Below are 18,302 nucleotides of genomic sequence, written 5' to 3'. Positions count from 1 at the left end.
TTTTACAGGAATGTACAATCAAGTAAAAACAAAAAATAACAGACTTTTTCAGTACTTCCAAATATTATTATCTGAATGGAACAGAAAGATTTTAGAACCTTTTCTTTTTTTAGGAAATTCTCATGTTTGACACATTGCGCACCAGAACATGGTCTGTGACCAGCAGTATGAGGATAGAAGTGACTAAACCCTGTGGCCAATGCTTTTATATATGCGTGACCAGTTGCTGGTGTGTGGTTTATTGTTGACGTCTATAAATAAATTATGCTTGTATTGTGGTAAAAATGTTTATCCAAACTAGTGAGTTCCATTTGGGTGGGATGCATTTTATTAATGTCTCTTTTGACAGTTCTTGTTCTTGCTTTTATGAACTCATGTTCAGTTTGCTTTATGCATATGGGTCACATTTAAAGTATTAAAAAGCTTGGTATTTAAAACCACACTGTCTGACACCAATTAGGCATCAATTGTCATGAAAGCCCTCAACTGACAAAGAGCTGACCATGAGATGATGTTTATGGATGAAAGCCTGCTATTTATTTCTGCAGTTCCTCTGTGTGGTTTTGGCCTACGTATTCAGCCATGCCCATGTTTCCAAGAGGCCAGTCAAGGGTGAGAGAGTTTCCCTCACCTTCGGGCGGCAGAGCTCCACTGCCATGCATGAATCAACAATGTCTGCGAGGTTCAGATGCTGTGTCTGTTTGCCTCTGTCTTGCTTTTGGTGTGTGAGCGCGGGGGATGTTCAAGGCCCAGCAGGGTGCCTGTTTAGAAGCTGGACGCAGTACAGAGTTTTCAGTCTGCTGCTCCCAACCACAGAGTGATGCACTGGACAACCTTGTCTTAATACAGTGACAGGCACTTTTAGCATTTTACCCCTTTCCAGATTCCTTCTCTCTGCCCCTGATGACAGAAACAGGAGGATCACTACGTCTGGCACTCCAACGTTAATTTAAGGAAACCAACTTTATGAAGAAAATTAGGATCGTAATGACCCATAATAGGTGTATATTTCTTCACTGCCTCTCTTTAGAGCTTGTGGTTTGGATTTCATTGCTAGAGAAGGAGATGACATAAAAAGTACAGAAGAGTTCAGAGAAGGAAAAACCAAAGGAGCCTGTTTACATTTCTGTATGTAAAGAGTAGTAATGTTAGAAATATATCCTCATTGCTATTGGATTAATTAACAACCTCTTTGATATACCTATGTGGATTACTGGCAGCACTCATTTTTAAGCTCTGTAGTTTATAGTTTTTATACATTGTTACTAAATTCTGTCATTGCAAATTTCCTTTAAGATATGCTAAACATTTTCTTATTTGTTTTGTTTTTTTGTTGTTGTTTTTTTTTTACCTCCCCAGGCCTTGTTTTTTTTTTACCTCCCCAGGCCTCTTTTACTGCTGCCAGTTGTTGAGATAATTCAAATAAATAATCCAGTCATCCAGTTTATCTTTGGAAGGCTGTTTGGGCCTCGGTCCTTCCTCTAGCGGGAAGAGGCAGGGAACACTATACAGGTTATTAACCCATTCTCTATAATAATCTTTTTGTTTTGTTTTGTTTTGTTTTTGTTTAGTTGTGGTGCTTTTGGCCCTCCATTGATGGAAAAACTTAGTGAAAAGGAAAACTTAGTGTTTAGAAAGAAGCAGAAATGCATGACGGTTCTTACATTTAATTCAGTTCAGTTGAGTTTATTTTTATAGTGCCAATTCACACCTAATATGCAATCATTCAATCTCAGAGGGGAGGAAGTCAAAGACTAGGTTGCTTCTAGTCTTTGACTTTGCATAAATTCCACATCCTGTGTTTGATCAAGCGTCACTTCCACCAGTTTGTAGTGAGCTTGTAAATGATCCTTTGCTGCTACTGGAGGTGTGAAGTACCATCTGTTGTTCATTTTTCAAGTGCAGCCCTTTAGTTTCTGGCTACTTTGGTCCCTTATTGTGCCAAACGCCTATTTGTGAGTAGCCGTCAGACAACAACACTCTATTTCACCTCAGTTTAAAAAAAAAAAAAAAAAAAAAACTAAGTTGATGCTTTAGTGAATGGAGCAAATTTGTTTTTAATTATGCATGGCTGATGTATGATATTTCAGGTTTTCAAGTCAGCTTATTTACTGGGACAGAGATCCACCATGTGTTTAACACATGGCACAGTCTCTTTATTTGGCACATGATGAAAATCCGGGGGGTGGGGGGAAACCCCAGTCTAGTTATGTTGGTTTGTGCTCCTGCATTTGTGTGTACTGATTTTCAGGGGGCACTTGAATGATGTCACAGGTTTCAAGGTGGTCTGCTGCCGACCCACATCCTGTGGCTTCTGGTTCCAGGCACACAGAGACACATTTTAGTAGTGTGTCTTTCTCTCACGTATGCTCTTTTTCTGGGACCCTGTAAACTACACATAGACAGAGGATTGGCAAAAAAAAGAAGAAAAAAAGGGTTTGGTAATTTACAAAATAACACGAATGACTGATGACTCAATAAAAGATGAACTACACAGCAAGAATCTAAGATGAAGCAAAATCTGATTCCTCAAATTGAAACAGAAAAAAATTCAAGTCTTATCAAGCCTTGGAAGATGAGAGAGGGAGTGCAAACAATATACAACAAAATGAGGAGTGGTTAAAAAAAAAACAAAAAAAAAACTACAAATTAATAGTAAAATAATAATATTTATCAAATTAAGATTGAAAATAAATAAAACAAATAAATATACCCTCAATACATACACAGAAGACAAGTCTTGCTAATGAAATGCTAACCCTCCTGATATATTCAAGACATGGCACAGCCCATTAAAGCAGCTCCAGGCCAGCTGAAATTTATATAATTTACTTGACAAGTAACTCCAGCAAGTCACTCTGTTTAATTTGTCCTTTGATCTGTTTTCTTAGCAGCTGATATCCGGGGGCGTCTTGAGTAACCATAACCATACAATTATCCAAACTCTTTGAGAGAGCTATTTAGTGTTGAGCCTGACGGTTCATGATGACACACCAGCAGCAGAATGGCACTCAGCAAACTCTTCAGGAAACACAGTTTTATGGAAAAACATTCACATTCTGTACTGTCAATGTTTCAGGCACTTTTTCTTTTCCTTCTTCAAACGATTAACTCAGCAAATGTCACTCAAGCAATAATCAAACATATTCTATAGCTGCTATAGAGTAAGAGCATGTTTGGATTAATTCAAACCATTTCCTCATGTTTTATAATTTAATCGACCAATGTGTTTATTTTTTCAGCTTAGTTCTAACAGTCTTTACATTTAAGCATATTATGCAATTTACTGTAAAAAAAAAAAACATTGTTTATGATTTTCCTTTTCCCACGTGGATGCTCTGACAGAACACACGTTACAGTCAGTGCCACACATAGACACAGACTTTTTCACATATTAGACTGGATTATATGTAAACATGGAGAATAGAAGAGAGGCAATCACTTTGGAAATCAGGTGGTAGAGACCTGATCGCAAATGCTGCACGCAGAGAAACATTTTAGTCAAAAAAATATTCATCCCCCTGCCAGAACAGGAAATAAAAGGAGCTATCTTTGTAATTCTGGTCCAGTTTTTGATTTCAAATACTCGCAGACATTCACACTTATTCAAACGGCGAGTATGTCTCAAACTTCATCTTTACCAGCATACTAGTAACAGCTGTATTTTTCAACACTTCGTTTCTGTTGATACGTACATGTGTTTCACTTGTTTTTGAAGAATTAACATGGATCAAGGGAGGAGCCGTGTCTTGATCTAGCAGTGGTTTAATCTGGCACTTCAGAACAAGACAGAGCCTGACAACACTTTGTGTCAAACAGGTATTTATGTATCGGATGATACAGACATACATGAAAGTCAAGACTCCGCCACCGACCAGTGCGTAATTAGTGAGTGGCTGTGGGCTTTTGAGACTCTCATGTAAGATCTCAGACTTACGTGAACCTACTTGTAAGTACGCTAAGATACACATTTGCTTTTCGGAGTGTACTAAATCTCAACCCAAATTGCAACACAGGCAGCTGTAGTTTTGGCAGCCTTGAGAACAGAGGACTATCCTCAAAGTGCCATTTTGTATGGAAAATAGTTAAAATTTAGAGGGGGAAGACATGGTTTGGAAGCATTTAACTCTTCCAAAGTTGTAATTAGGAAAAACACTGCCACAATATGAGTCTAATGATGATATATTACCTAAATTAAAGTGAAACCATTACCTCATTAAAATATCTGACTAACCATTGTGCATTTGTGGTAAACACATTGGCATTTCAACTTTTGGCAGATTCGTGCTGGGTTCTAGACTGTTTTCTTCTTAGCAATTACAAAAAGCTTTTCATTTCTTCACCTCACCACATAATTGTGTTGACCTTTTTCTGTCAGATTGTGGGAATTATACTTTTGAAATGTCCAGTTTTTATCGCAAAGGGTCACTTGCTAAAGAAGAAACATTAGTTTCAACGTCCTGCAAATCACAGTGTTATTGTTTTATACTGTACAGAGCAGTGTCTGAGTAAAGAGTAAATGCACCCTATGAGATTCACAAAGTTTTTGATTTTAGTTAACTTTAAGGCCTTTAATTTATCCCTGCCAGTGCCCAGGAAATTCACATTTTAAAGCCTTATAAACATTCAAATTCTAAAAGTAGGTAACCGTTCATTACCTTCTTATGGCTTCTTCATTCAGGTGCCCCGCAGAAGGCAAATGAAATAAATGATAAATCATTACTGTTTAAACTTTACCTTTAATAACATAAAGATACCTAATTTCTAAAGTGCAATCAGTAATTCTTTTATAACAAATTTATATCAGTAATGATTTCTTGGTTAATGTCAAGTTGTCATAACAAAGACATTTTGAATAATGTCAACTTTGTATTAAAAGTGTCATAATTTACCGAATGACGCTTTATGACAACAGTCATAAATATTCATGAAGGCTTATTCATGTTCATGACAGGTGTTATGTCATGTTTATGACAGTGTCATGTCAGTCTTATTCAACCCCCTTCAAATAAAGTGTTACCGTATTCTCTTTACCAATATATGACATTAACAAATTAGACTAGCGGTTATACCGCAACGTACAGCATTCTCTTATCCTTGAGGTTTTTTTAGTTGTTGCAGACTGAGATGTGGTCTCAGATTCCTCAGCTGTTTTTGGCACATTTGTGAATTGAATGCACGTTTGTCACTGACCCAACCTCCCTTTCCTGTGGATTGTTTGGGTTGTGGTCACCTGTACCTAGCCAACAGCTGCATAACTCCTGGTTACGCATGACAGTCAATCCTGCATTGTCAGAGTTAAAAAATAATAATAATAATAATACAGTTGCTTGCGACTTTTTTTTTTGTTCAATGTTTATCACACGTGGTTTCCTTGGGTTTTATTCAAACTATCTTCTTGTTCTATCCAGAATGTGTAGATCAGAGCCCCCCGAAGTGGCTGAAATGCAGTTATTTGGCTCAGTCTTGAAATTTTCATAGAAGTATTTAAGCTCTTCTCTAGCCCTGGTCAAGGAGTTCAAAATGGCTGGGCTTGTTTTTAGTTATTTTATCTTTTTCGACTTGTGTTTAGTTTTGGATGAACTCATTTTTGCCTGAGGGTGTTGTTGAGTTTGGAGTGCACTGGGATGTTGTGGTTGGAAAAGGTCTTTAGTTTGTGTGACACTCCATCCAACTTCAACTCTCAAGCATGTAAAGTTGAATTCCCCAGCTGATACTGAAACTTGTTAAGAGGAGAAAAAGATCGCATGCCTTCTTGAAGCCTGTAGGAATCTCTCAAGTGTCTAAAATAGAAAGGTTAGGGTGATGAAGTGATGCACATCTTTGCAAGCAATTGTGCCAACTCTCAAACTTCTCCGCTCGGTGTCGCATACAAAGCTGTTCACGGTGAACACCATTTTCAACCTGGCCGATTACTGTGTGACACTAAGAACACGTACGTGGCCATAAAAATGTGCCTTTCTATGGATGTTTTCTGGTGGATATCTGCTTTGAGTTCGCTGTGAGTATACGGCAAACCTCCATGGAGTGAAGTAGGGAGCATTTTGGCTGTTAAAGAGAAAGGAAAAGAAAAATTAAGAAATCAGATGGACTCTTGGAGGCGTAAGAAAGAGTTGGCTGTCATAGCATTGACACTGAAGGTGGAGCCATGTCAGTAAATTCATAGTTTCCATCTCATAAAAAGATCTAACACGACTTCTCTTGATGTAGCTTACTTCAAAAATGAAAGTCTTTTTGTTTTTGTTGTGCAACCTGACCTTCATGGTTGCAGTGAGGTCTGCACATGTTGAAATCAGACCTCACTGCAATAAACAGAACTTTGTAAAAGTCGTACATATAATTAGAGCATGACAAAAAAAATTCCATTGGGCTCTCATTGTGTGAATTTCTCTCTTTCTTGTCCCTCTGAAAATATTGTATGGCAATTTCAGTTTTGACAAAGCTGTCGGAAAAGTTATTACAAGATTCATTCAGCCATAGGTATTTGGCTCCATTTCATCCATTTTATTCCTTCTGTAAATCATCTTACTTCAAAAGTTTGTTTTTCTCTCAGTGTCTGTTCTATCTGACCCTCTCTTTTACTTCTTTTTTCCCCTCTCTCTCTTTTCTACCCCTCACTTCAGTGTGAGACTTAGCACCATACAGACTCTCTTTATGCGGTCTGTTTGTTCTGCAGGACCGAGCTGCAGCTTCACCTCCTCCAATGCCTGTTGGTTTGCAGAGTCCTAATATGAGCAAAGGTGGTGCGGAAACAGGATGGGATTTAAGCGGGAGCTTCCCTAAGTGGGAATATTGGTCACAGACAGGTTAACACGTGGGCATGCAGATTGTTGCGATTAATGGGCTGTCAGAGCCTTACACGGCAGGCAATGGAAATTCTGTCTCTCTTGCCATCAAGCAGGAAAACAAGAATAGTTCTCACAGCTGGATGAGGCTTTTAGCCAACATTTGCTCTTAGGAAGCAGTGAAATTCCATGAAACTAAAGAGCCAGTTTATTTCCTAATGATTACTGCGTCTTTGATCCTAACTTGTACTTAAATGCTGTCATATTAGGCTGGCCCATCAAAACAGAAGAAAATCCACTTTAGGTTGTTTTATGTCATTCTTTTTTTTTAATTTTATTTGTGCTACTGTATAAACAGCTCAATTGGCTGTGGGTTCACGAATCTGCACTTCCTGGTGAAATCATTATCTTTCGATCTGCTGAAGGCATTTCAGGCCATTGAGGAAAACTTTTAGATATGGCAGTTCATCTTTTGCTGACCTCTGCTGAGGGATCAAACTCTGATTAGATAACAATTTGTTCCACTCACTTTCTCTCTCTCTGTCTAACTTTCTTCCTTTTCATTTACTCAACATTCAGAAAAGCAGCCGCCTCTCCTGAATACGTTTGTGTGTGTGTGTGTGTGTGTGTGTGTGTGTGCGTGTGCGCGTGTGTGTGTGGGTGTGTGTGTGTGCGCGTGTGTGCGTGTGTGTGTGTGTTACATTTCAAACTGTGACCTGCTGGGTTTAACTGCTGTCATTTTTAAGCTTCTGATCTCTCCTTACGGCGCTTTTTGCCTTTCGTAATTTGCACCAAAAGCTTTTTTTGAGCATCCTTAACCAGTCTCCCAAATAACAACACAGTTTACACACTTGGAAACTTAAAGGTCAGTCTTAATTTTCTTTGGAACTATAAAAGGAAGAAGATATGCAGTTGTAAAAAAAAACATGTTTATGCTGTAAACTGACGTGCTTTGCTCAGTAACAGTTGGGACTACTCTTGCCATCGTAGTGCTTAATGTGCAGTTTCAACCAGCAGATCATTATCTTAATGTGGCGTAAACAATAAACAAGCTTTGGTGTTTTGGGCTTTTTCTAAGACAACAAAAATCACCCACAAGACTGCCCCATGGTTTACAGAATTTCCAAGACTATTTCAACATTGGTGGATTTTGGCAAATTTGGAAGAAAACCATTGTCAGTGTAAAGGAACATTTAACGCACTGCAGTCTCATTACTCCGATACTTTAAGGTTTTCCTGGCTCCTTTTTGGCCATCCTGTCTTAGTGCTACTGCTATGGGTATCAGATCTGCGCTATGATGTATTCTCACAAAATCTGCTCAAATCAACTGTCAATAAAAAAATATCTATTTAATTATAAACACAAAGGTTAGATATATAACTTACAAAGCTTTTTAAGTATGGTAACTGGTTATCTTGTCTGTTTATTCCTAATTATGACCCTATAAAAGTCAGATAACTAAACCCTCAGTTTATAGCAGATGACAGGATTATCTTAATTGCTTTAAGGGATTGTGAAACAGGCCTTTATAAAGAATTTCCCCCTCAACATTTCAGTCTATGAGCACTCTCATTAAACCTATTTACAGTAGGTTTAGTAATAAAACTATTGTATATTAGGATATGTTTAATAATAAACAGCCTAAATATACTGTAGAAAAAAAAATTCCTCTGTCACAGGTTCCTTCTTTTTTTAGTTACTCTTTCCCACTTTAAGTTTCAGATCATCAAATAAATAATTATCTGACAATGATGTCTTTATGAAATTATTTCAAAAGGCAGTTTTAGTTTTCAAATTGAATTTCTTTTAGGAAGAAAACAACACCCTCCCCCCTCCTGGTTAAGTCTTAGATTACCTGTTCAAAAGTTATATTTTTTGGGGGGGTTGACCTTTCTTGGGCCTGACCTTTCACCTAAATAGATCCCGACTCACCAGAAAAGATCGGGTAACTAGTTACCCTTAACAAATGAAATTATTTGAAAACTGCTTTTTTTAGTACACAATATGATAATGTTTGTCTATTATTAAAATGATCAAAATATTTAGCTGTGCTAAAAAAAAAAAAATCTGTCCGGAGTAATTTCTATTTTTCTAGCTACAGGAGTCTTTATGTTTCTTTTACCTCCAGTTGCATGGAGGTATTTGAAAGTATATTTACTTGTGTGTCCTCAGCTGTGGAGTTAATCCTTGCTTCTTAGTGTTGTTTCCAGTGGCTACATGCACGTTCATGCATAAAACCTAGAACAAACAGATAACTGAGAGTTGGCATGCAAGCACAGTCAGAAAAGAAACTGAGCGACAAACTTGCATGGCATGCTAACGCTCGCTCACATGTCTGTTGTCCAATACGGTCACAACGGAGGAGTACAAAGAACATCATGCCCACCATGAATTAAGAGAGCTAAAAATATGAAATAGATCTAAAATTTTGGTTCCCCGGGATCGCAAAAGTCACACATTTTAAAGATAAATGCAAAGCAGTCCCAGGTTTTTGTGTCTTTCCTATGGCATGCCTCAGTCATGACTCAGCAACATCACCACCAAACCATAAAATATGGGTGTCGGAGGTTTGGAGTTGGCTGTTTTATTTATTTATTTTTTTTTAGCTGACACCATCATGATACATGAAGTACTAGAAACAAGCCATTTTTATTTAGAGCTTGTTATCATATATGCCAGCAGATCCATGGGTATTGGTCAACAAATAACTTTTTGGGCAATGTCTGGCTCTTCATAGCAATTATTCAAGATATGAGATTTGAAATAAGAAACATTTGCAAAAACATAAACCAACAATTACATTAAAAAAAAAAAAAAAAAAATCACACTTGACCTAGTCTCTGAACCAAGGTGTTGTACAAAAGGAAGGTTTTCTGATTTCTAACAGCATGCCAAATTTTAACCACAACCCTCTTTCATTGCTATGATTCAATAAATATGTGGTAAAATATTTTAACTGGACTTTCAGTATGAAACAAGATGTTATAGCTGAATTTACAAATTCAATTGTTAAAAATTATTGTTCACTCTAACCTAAAAGTGTATTTCCAAAGCTCCTCCTTCCCCATTAGATTTAGCTTTTTTTTTTTTTTTAAACTTTCTGCCTGTTTTGAAGACCGATATAAAAGGTCCCCTCCATTTGGCTTCTTTTGTAGGGGTCAGTTGGAAAAGTCACTGGTCAATCAAAAGGGCCACTGGCAGACTCTTTATCCATAAGGACAGGGTAGAAAGACATCTGGTGTCGTGTCCACATGCCCAAAAGGGAAGACAAGGTACGTACAAATTGCGCAAGCATTCTTGTGCTCTCTGGAGAGGAAGTGACTTGTCAAAAATAAGCTGACTGAGCATCCAGTTAACCAGAAATCACATCATACTATCCATTTGTGCATTGTGTCTCTCTCATTTCTGATGCACTATCTAAGGAATATAATTTCTTGCAAAACACCCTTCTGATTAGCTAGAGAATTTGATGTTACTGACTTTATTGGAGAAAAACAAGAGAAATCCTGTTTTTTTGTTGTAAGATTGACTTTTGAATGATAGCTTTTTTCACATTTCCGTATATTCAGAAGTACTGCAGCAACATAGTCCTGCAAACGTTTTGGCAGCTGTCGAGTTTTAGTTTTGAGTTGACTCTTGATTTAATTCAGTATATTACTTTACATTCAATGTCAAAACTGCCTCTTTGCCTTTTCAAGCTTTCCAAAAGACTCCCGAGTTTGTACAAGTCTGCTTGCTTGGTTAAGCCTGGCCATATTGATGAATAATTAGTTGTCAGTTTCTTGAACTGGACAGTAAAGCAAAGGGATTTTTCTCAGCTTCTTTGGAACTTCCCAAAATAACCAAAGTGGTTTTTTGTTACTTGTCAGACTTCCGTATAAGAGGATTATTCATACGTAATGTCAGACAGTGTTGGTCATTAGGATAAAAAAGCAACACCCTCACAGCTAATGCTGTAATTTAATTTCCACTAAATTATGCAGTCAGCCTTAGAGAAGTAGTTTTTACGCAATCAGTGAACATTAGCAGCTCTACCGGAAGACATTTCTGCTAAACACCTTCTGTTCACATTACAGAGTTGACATTGACCATACACAAACACCACAGTGTTAGATCAGTCTCTCCTCCTATACATCAAACCGATAGATTGCTTATTCAGTTGGTAGAAACTTAACATATCTTCTTCCATAGGGCCACCTTAGAGATATGCTTTTTAATTTAGACCAAACAGGGCTATCTATATCAATAAGCTTACACAGCGAGCTAGCAATGCCTTTTCAATTGCTAGAAAGTTGAAATCTATTTCTGGCATTTAAACCAGTTTGACTGTCCACATTAAAGATGTTTATTTTCAGTTCAAAAATTAAAAGATAACGTGTGGTTACACACGTGCGCAATCAATTGGTAAAAACTTGAAGATATGTCTTTTTCTGCCTCATAAATGTAAAAATGTTATGTTTTAAGTAGCATCTTAGAAACAGTTGTTCGAGCACAGATCAAAGCAAGGCTGGTGAAGTGTTTGCCACAAGGAGATGATGACGGAGATGGACAGAGGGGGACTCAAACCAGCAACCCTAGAGAAATTCCCATCACCATCAATCTAATGCCTGATCTGTTAGTCAAAAGTTTAAAACATACTCTTCAACTTTCTGCACTTAAACTACTCTGACTTTATTGCCACCTCAGGGACGTTGGTGACAGTTTAACCTTAACCCTTTGTTTCGCACTTATGTCCTCACCTATAACTGATTCATAGCAAAGTTACATAAAGGGGAAACGGTCACAAATTCTCTTTCACCATTTAAAATCGTAATTATTCTTGCTTATGTGTTTTAATTCAAAAGATCGTTAGATGCTTTCCTTTAGTCACCAAGGAACTGGAAACTATTAAACTGTTCTCCTGCCTATTTTTGTCTTGTCGAGCAGGTTTGCAGCCATCAAAGTCAAGTCTCCATTTGCCGAGTCATCAGTTTTTTGGCACATACTTGTCATATAATATACATGGTGGCAACTACTGGTGTCCACTAATGACATGCTGAGACTCATATTGACGTTTCCCAAGACCAGCACATCTGGTCGTCTGTGTGTAAGTCCTTGCTACTACCTCTCAGAGACCAAAATTTCAGGGGAGCAATACGTCCTCAAATTAGTCTTCCTACCAGATTTTTGTGCTCAGGCACCTGCAACAACATATCAATGGCACTACTTTTATTTATGTTGCAGAGATATGTGAAATTTTTTTTTTTTTATGTCACTAAAGAGTGATGTAGAGCAGGGCATAGTGGGGTGTTGCCCCTGACTCTCAACCAAGCTCCCTTCTGTAATTAAGGCAATGGGTTGAGCTATGTGTCTTAATGGTGGGCCACTCCCACACACCAAATCAAAGGGCTCTGTTACCACACACACATATTACATAAACACACAGACACACAAAGAAAAAAAATGTGTTGTGTATGTAACCCATGCACACTGACTGGGCTTGTGTATGCTGTCTGTTGTGGTGGAAATGTTTAGTGAGGACAGTAACCATAGACATATGTCTGAGTCTAAATTTGAGTGATTTACACAGAGGCATTGGGTAGGAACGGTGGGCTTCTGGACTTTAACACAAGCTGCCATGTAAACCTTCCATGTATTTCTAAAAATGAGGCTTGAGGTAAGCGTATACACCTTTTCCCCACATCTTCATCTTTCTTCAGCCTGTCCAAAAACTACAGCAGGATGTGGTTATACACAAGAGAGTTTAGTCTTCAAAACCAACCTGTAATCTTGTCGTGCATGCTTGTAGACCACTCCATGATAGAATGTCTGTAAGTTTCCATTTCCACTTAGACGTCTTGTCCTGTAAGCAGTGCTAAAGCTCCTCAGCTTAAACCATTTTGCCAATTCTTTTGGCCATTCTCCCAACAGCCATTCCTGTGCGGTTTTCCACTCCCACCTCATCCTATTCTTGGATGTGTGCTTCCCTAAACCATACTTATGCTGTTTTACAAAGCAAATGAAATGGTCTATACTTTAAATACATGTTTATGAAATTCCCAAACTTGCTGTTGCATTCCTTCAGAGATGCAGACACCAAAAGGAACATTCCAGAACCTTGAAGAGTTGTGCTATGGTGTTTGGGGCAGAGAAAAAGTCCTGAGACAGTCCTTTTCCAAAAGTGTTTCATGAAACATTTGGTATATATTTCGTCATGATAGACAAATGCACATTTAAGTGACGATCCAACTTTATGCAGATGGATCAGAATGGCGCTGTGTGATCGAATTGTAATTGCATTGATCGCATTTGCCTGAATTACCTGAATTTACCTGAACTGTTTGTCTTGTGAAAATTACAATAATTAAGAATTAATGCTATAAGAAATATAAATTGAACTGAAATCTAAATATAACTTAGATAAATTTGTAAATCTTGGCTTATTGAAACCCTTTGTTAGAACTTCTTTCATAAACCAATCAAAAACCTGCTCTTGCTTGTGTGTATACATTTAGGGGTTTTTTAAGCGTTTGTAGCTTTTATGGTATAGTGAAGAACTCTGTGCTTCAGATAATTAGCGATTATCTGAAGCCCTTGAATCTTGTGACTCAGTAATCCAATTTACCGTTTAGCTACATACCAATGCATGGTCACACTCAAGTTAGTTTTTCTGTCAATCACCCACTGACACACGTACACACTCACGCACACATGCACGTGTGCTGAGAGACACACAAAAAATGCCAAACACAATAAGAGACCATGTTTGTGTTAAAACAAGTTGCAAGATCTGTTTTTAACGTATTTGTTGCTCTATGTGAAAATTCATGACTCCTTTATTTCTGTTCCTGAGGAAAATACAATCTATTAAGAGAAACATAACGATGCTAGTAATCGGCATGCCCAGGCCCCTGCCCTCGTCTGCCACCTGGCTCATGTAACACATGACCTTGACATCCCTCCCTGCATGGGGTGGACCACATGGAGGAGGCTTTCATTTTGCTTTTCTGTTAAAGCCCAAGGAGCCAAGTCTCAACCGGCAGGTGCAAACAACTTTATTTAGTCTCAATTAAAACTTTTACAAGTTTCCAATAAAAACTCCAAAAATATCCAATATCATTGTTTGGGGTCTATGTTTTCTATGAATTCAAATCAGACAGATATTATGCACCCTGCATTTAGCGCCGCGTGCGGCTACAGCTCTGCTCCGCCAAGCATTTTGCCAACAGAGCAGAGCTGTTCCTGACCACCCTAATTTGAATTACGTGCAGCTCGCTGCAAGCCCAGATGTGCTCTGAGAAGCATGCGTGGAAAATCCAAGATAAAGCCAGTGATAAAAAGGATGAGTGGAAGCAAATAAAGTACTGTAGTTCACTTACACATGCGTGAGTGACCTTCCTTCTGCCTTTGATTGGTTGTTTTTGACCGGGAGCGGTGCATTTGTGCAGGTGATTAGTAGCACTAAGAGGTGGTGGAGGAGCTTTTTTTTTTTTTTTTCTCAGATGATCTGTCTCATACTATGCTGTCATAAAATAGTGTGAGTTTTAACAAAGATGCAAAGAGCATATGCAAAGAGCATATATATATATATATATATAAGTTACATACTGCAGCTTTAATATAGCTTGGATTTTGAGAAAATATAGTTTTACAAAAAACGCGGTTGTCATGCTCGTTTGTTTCCTGTCAGTGTGGTGTGATGTTTGCGGATTGACTCTGAACTTGCTGCAGTGGCTGGCAAAATATGGTTGGGTTCTACCTTTGCCAGATGGTGGTGTGGTCTGTGCCGCCGTGTGCTACCCTGCAGAGGCAGTGAAAGCGCTCCCTTTGACTATAATGGCCGCATAATTACTGCGGAGTCCGTTCGGTGGCGATGTAAATTGGAGGTTATGTAACACAGGTTGTATTGTTATCAAGTGCAGGTAGCAAAGGCTGCAGCTCTCCTGAGTGCCTCGCCGTTGTATAGTAGTGCTGCTTTGCCAACTGGATATTTTTGTGCTGGAGTGTTTTCATGGTAATATGATGTTTTGTTTTCCTGTCAAAGTGGAAAAAGTCTCCTGAACTTTTATCCCTGGCTTCCTGACTGATAGTGTCACAGGACAACGGGGTCAGTGAGTACAGAACACTGTACAGTGGCTTTTTAAATGCATTTTTCTCCCTGTGTGGGATGTGGGGGCAGAGGGCAGCTGTCAGCTTTTGCAACCCTTGTGCACTGCAAAAAAAAAACAAAAAAAAAAAACAACAGTTCCAATCCTTTATCCAAAACGCTAATGAGAAGCACACAGCGGAGGAAAGGGAGATAGTTGGATGAATGTTGAGGTCATGGCTGTGGGAATGCTTGAAGGAGGAAGTCTGTGATAGATCACAGAGGAAGGAAAACAGACGTCTACCTCTCAGCATCCTTACCCTGCAGTGACCTGGAAATGCATCTGAGAAGACCTGCATACATATCCATCCTTCAGCAATCCTCAGGAGAACTAAGTAAAGCCACATAAATAGAGGCAGACCAAAAGACAGGCTCTAAAAAAAAATAAAAAAAAAAAAAAAACACCATCGCAGATGAGCATAGCAAATCTGTGATAGCATATGTAGAGACAGTTAGTGTTGAACTAATCAGCCGTGGATCAGACAGGAAATGATAAGTTATAGAAACACATATGTGACTCTATTTGTGGTTGAGAGAGAGTAAATGTATGGGTAATCACTAAAAGCATTGTACACAGGTTACTAAACACACACTTGGAAAGTCAGCTACTTATAGCACAAGCACATAATAAACAACTTTAAATTAGATCCAACAGAGAAACTTGGCTGGAAATAAATCCGTGTGAGTGTTTTATGCTGCTTTTTCTTATTAATCTCATCTGTGCTCTGGATCACATCTCAGAGCTATGCAAAGAGCCTCCATAGAAGAGGCTGCTGTCTGAAGCCTGGCTTTTACGCCTGAGCATTGACACTGAACACTGAATGAGCTCTACTATTGGTTGTTTGTAGAAGTTGCAACTTTCTCCACCATGTCTTCACGCTTTTCTTGCCAAGACCAATATGGCTTATTCATTGTTTGGAATTGACAAAGGGTGAACGGTTAATGTGACGCTGCTGGGTCCAGATGTTGGCTTGGAAGGGATGTTTTGCGCAGTTTTATGCAGCACAATGTGTTTGTCATTTCTGAAGAGTCAAGACTGCTTGCTGACAATAACAAGTTTTTTTTTGTTTTTTTTTTTTGTTTTTTTTGTTTTAGTTTACTCGACCAGTCAGCTGTGGGTTATGTGGCTAAACCTGCTTATTTTATTCACAAAGGTTCAATCAGTTAATTTTGAAAACAGTTATCCTTCTGCTATCAGATCCTGAGTTTGCACTTGGTTTGTTTTATAAATTTTTACCCGTCAAACTGTACTGCAAACATTTGTGCTATTTTATTCACGTGTTGCTGTCAGGTGTGTTCCTACTAGTGCAACATCATATTGCTAAGAGTGTGAGTTTTTTAGTCAGTTGCTACAGTTTGAAATGTATTGCATCGATTGTCAAAGAAAAGCCTTGCGTCAGTTTTGTGAAGATAAAATGATGTTGGAAGCTGGAAGAAAGCACAACTCATTTGAAAAGTGTAGCTTCAGAGCCTCTGTGTGATTTATTTTTATTGATACACCAGTTTTGGATGGGATGCTCTTCCGTGCAGAGCAATCAGTTTTATGATAAACTTTAAAAAAACAATCCCAATCTACTGCAAAGATGAAGGAATAAACAGACGGTGGAAGTACAGAAACCCACCATTCACATAGAGAAAAAACATAGGCAGCAGATATAATACCCTTTGGCAGCAGCACTGTGGTTTGACAGCTATGAAAGCGGTAGGGAAAAACCTATTTTACAAGCACAGAGAGTCAAGTGGCACCATATTTTTTTCCTTTACATAGGACTTTCAATCCTGTGACGTTCATAAGGTCACAAAGGTTCTTGAGACCATGAGGATGTCTTAACGCGGTGCAGAGACAGACTGGCTAACACGACGGCTGCATGAGAGCTTACAGTACAAATTTATCTCACATATTTCATAAGTTGTCTTACAAATCCTAGAAATCCATTTTGTTGTTTTGCCCAGGAGGACCTTCTAAGACAGATTTTAATTAATAGTGCAATCCACTGTCTAAATGTTCCAAATAAACTTTACAAAATTGTCTGCTGGCCAAGAATCTGCTTCGAGTAGAGCTCAAAAGATGCAGCTGCAGACTTTAACAAGCACATGATCTTTTTTTTTCTTCTGCCACATCGATTTCTGCAGGCTTTTGTTTATTACCCACGTGTTTTTGCTTTGATTTTAGTGTTAACTTTTCAACAAAATTCTTGCATAAGTGGGGGGTGGGGTTTTATCAGGTCGTACGCACACAGCACACATAACTAAAAGTTGTTTTTAATTACGCTGTGTGTAGATACTTAAAACATTCTAACACGCTGATATTTGTTTCCTTGCAGGGGAATCCACGTATCTGAATGACCACGGACCACCGGCTCAGAGAGTAAGTCCTTATCTGGTACAAGCGATTGCTATCCCTTGATCTTTCTCCCTCCCCCCCCCAGCCTCCTATCTCTGATATGTTACCCTGCAGTTGAATCCAGCTAAGTCAAGGAAGGTGAGGGGTTAGGTTTGTGTGAAGGAGTCGCATGCGAACTCCGTAAATACCAGTGGGACCTGCCTTCACAGCTACAGTAATGCTTTGAATGCACTGACACAAACACCGAGGGAGAGGCTGACACAGGGGCCTTGTATCCATCCAGCTGCATGTCTGCAGGACTGTCTTTCCTCTGAGCCCCCTCTTTCTCTCTTTGCCAACTGCCTTCTCGCGCCATCTGACCCTTGTTTATTGACAGCATCTTTAATCAGTCGCTCCATTTTTACCTCATTTTGTTCCAGTACAATCTCTTTCTTTTACTCCGTTCTTCATGCTTGATTGGGGTTGCTGTTTAGGGGGTGCAATGTTGAAAATCATTAACTGAAGACAGTAATGAGGTTTTGTTTGTAGCTGCTGAAACCAGCTGTTGCTTTTATTTTAGATCACATCTGGGTTTTATGTTTCAGTACGTGTTTTAAAAACCTGCTTTGCATTCAGACGAGCCAATCAACCACATCCCTTGTGTCATGCAGCCACATACACTCGGAAAAGTGTTATTTGTTAAGCAAACTAATGGAATACGGCGGAGATGGGGATTTGATGCTTTCTTATCATTTGAAACAAGCAATTTACAATTGTGAAATTCACATGCGTTTGTAGGATTCAGACCAATCTATAAAATGCATGTTTTATAAAGCCAAAATTGTTTTAAAGAGATTTTAAAGTAAAAGCTCAACTGTGCCTTGAGGCGTCTGATTATATTATTCATGACAATCATTGAAACACAGAAGCCGATCTGTGTTGAGCTATCAAAGAAAATTGTGATTTTGTTTTTTTCACAATGTTTCTGAAACCAGATGAGAGTTGTTCCAAAAAATAATGCCTTTGTCTTTCGAGTCAAAGACTTCGAGTAAGTGATGACGGCCAGCC

General features: G+C 38.6%; 1 protein-coding gene across 1 annotated transcript in view; it reads left to right on the top strand.

The window, feature by feature from the left end:
- The window catches only part of usta (uronyl 2-sulfotransferase a), a 48,593-nt gene that overhangs the window by 12,140 nt on the left and 18,151 nt on the right, over positions 1-18,302 (top strand). Inside the window, exon 2 of the mRNA XM_015012748.2 lies at positions 17,236-17,279. Coding sequence (XP_014868234.2) covers positions 17,236-17,279 — 44 coding nt within the window. The remainder of the gene's footprint in view (positions 1-17,235; positions 17,280-18,302) is intronic.

This window comes from Poecilia mexicana, unplaced genomic scaffold (genome assembly GCF_051168715.1).
Source record: "Poecilia mexicana isolate PSO_F unplaced genomic scaffold, ASM5116871v1 scaffold_21, whole genome shotgun sequence".
Taxonomy (NCBI): domain Eukaryota; kingdom Metazoa; phylum Chordata; class Actinopteri; order Cyprinodontiformes; family Poeciliidae; genus Poecilia; species Poecilia mexicana.
This window is presented reverse-complemented; position numbering and strand designations above follow the sequence as displayed.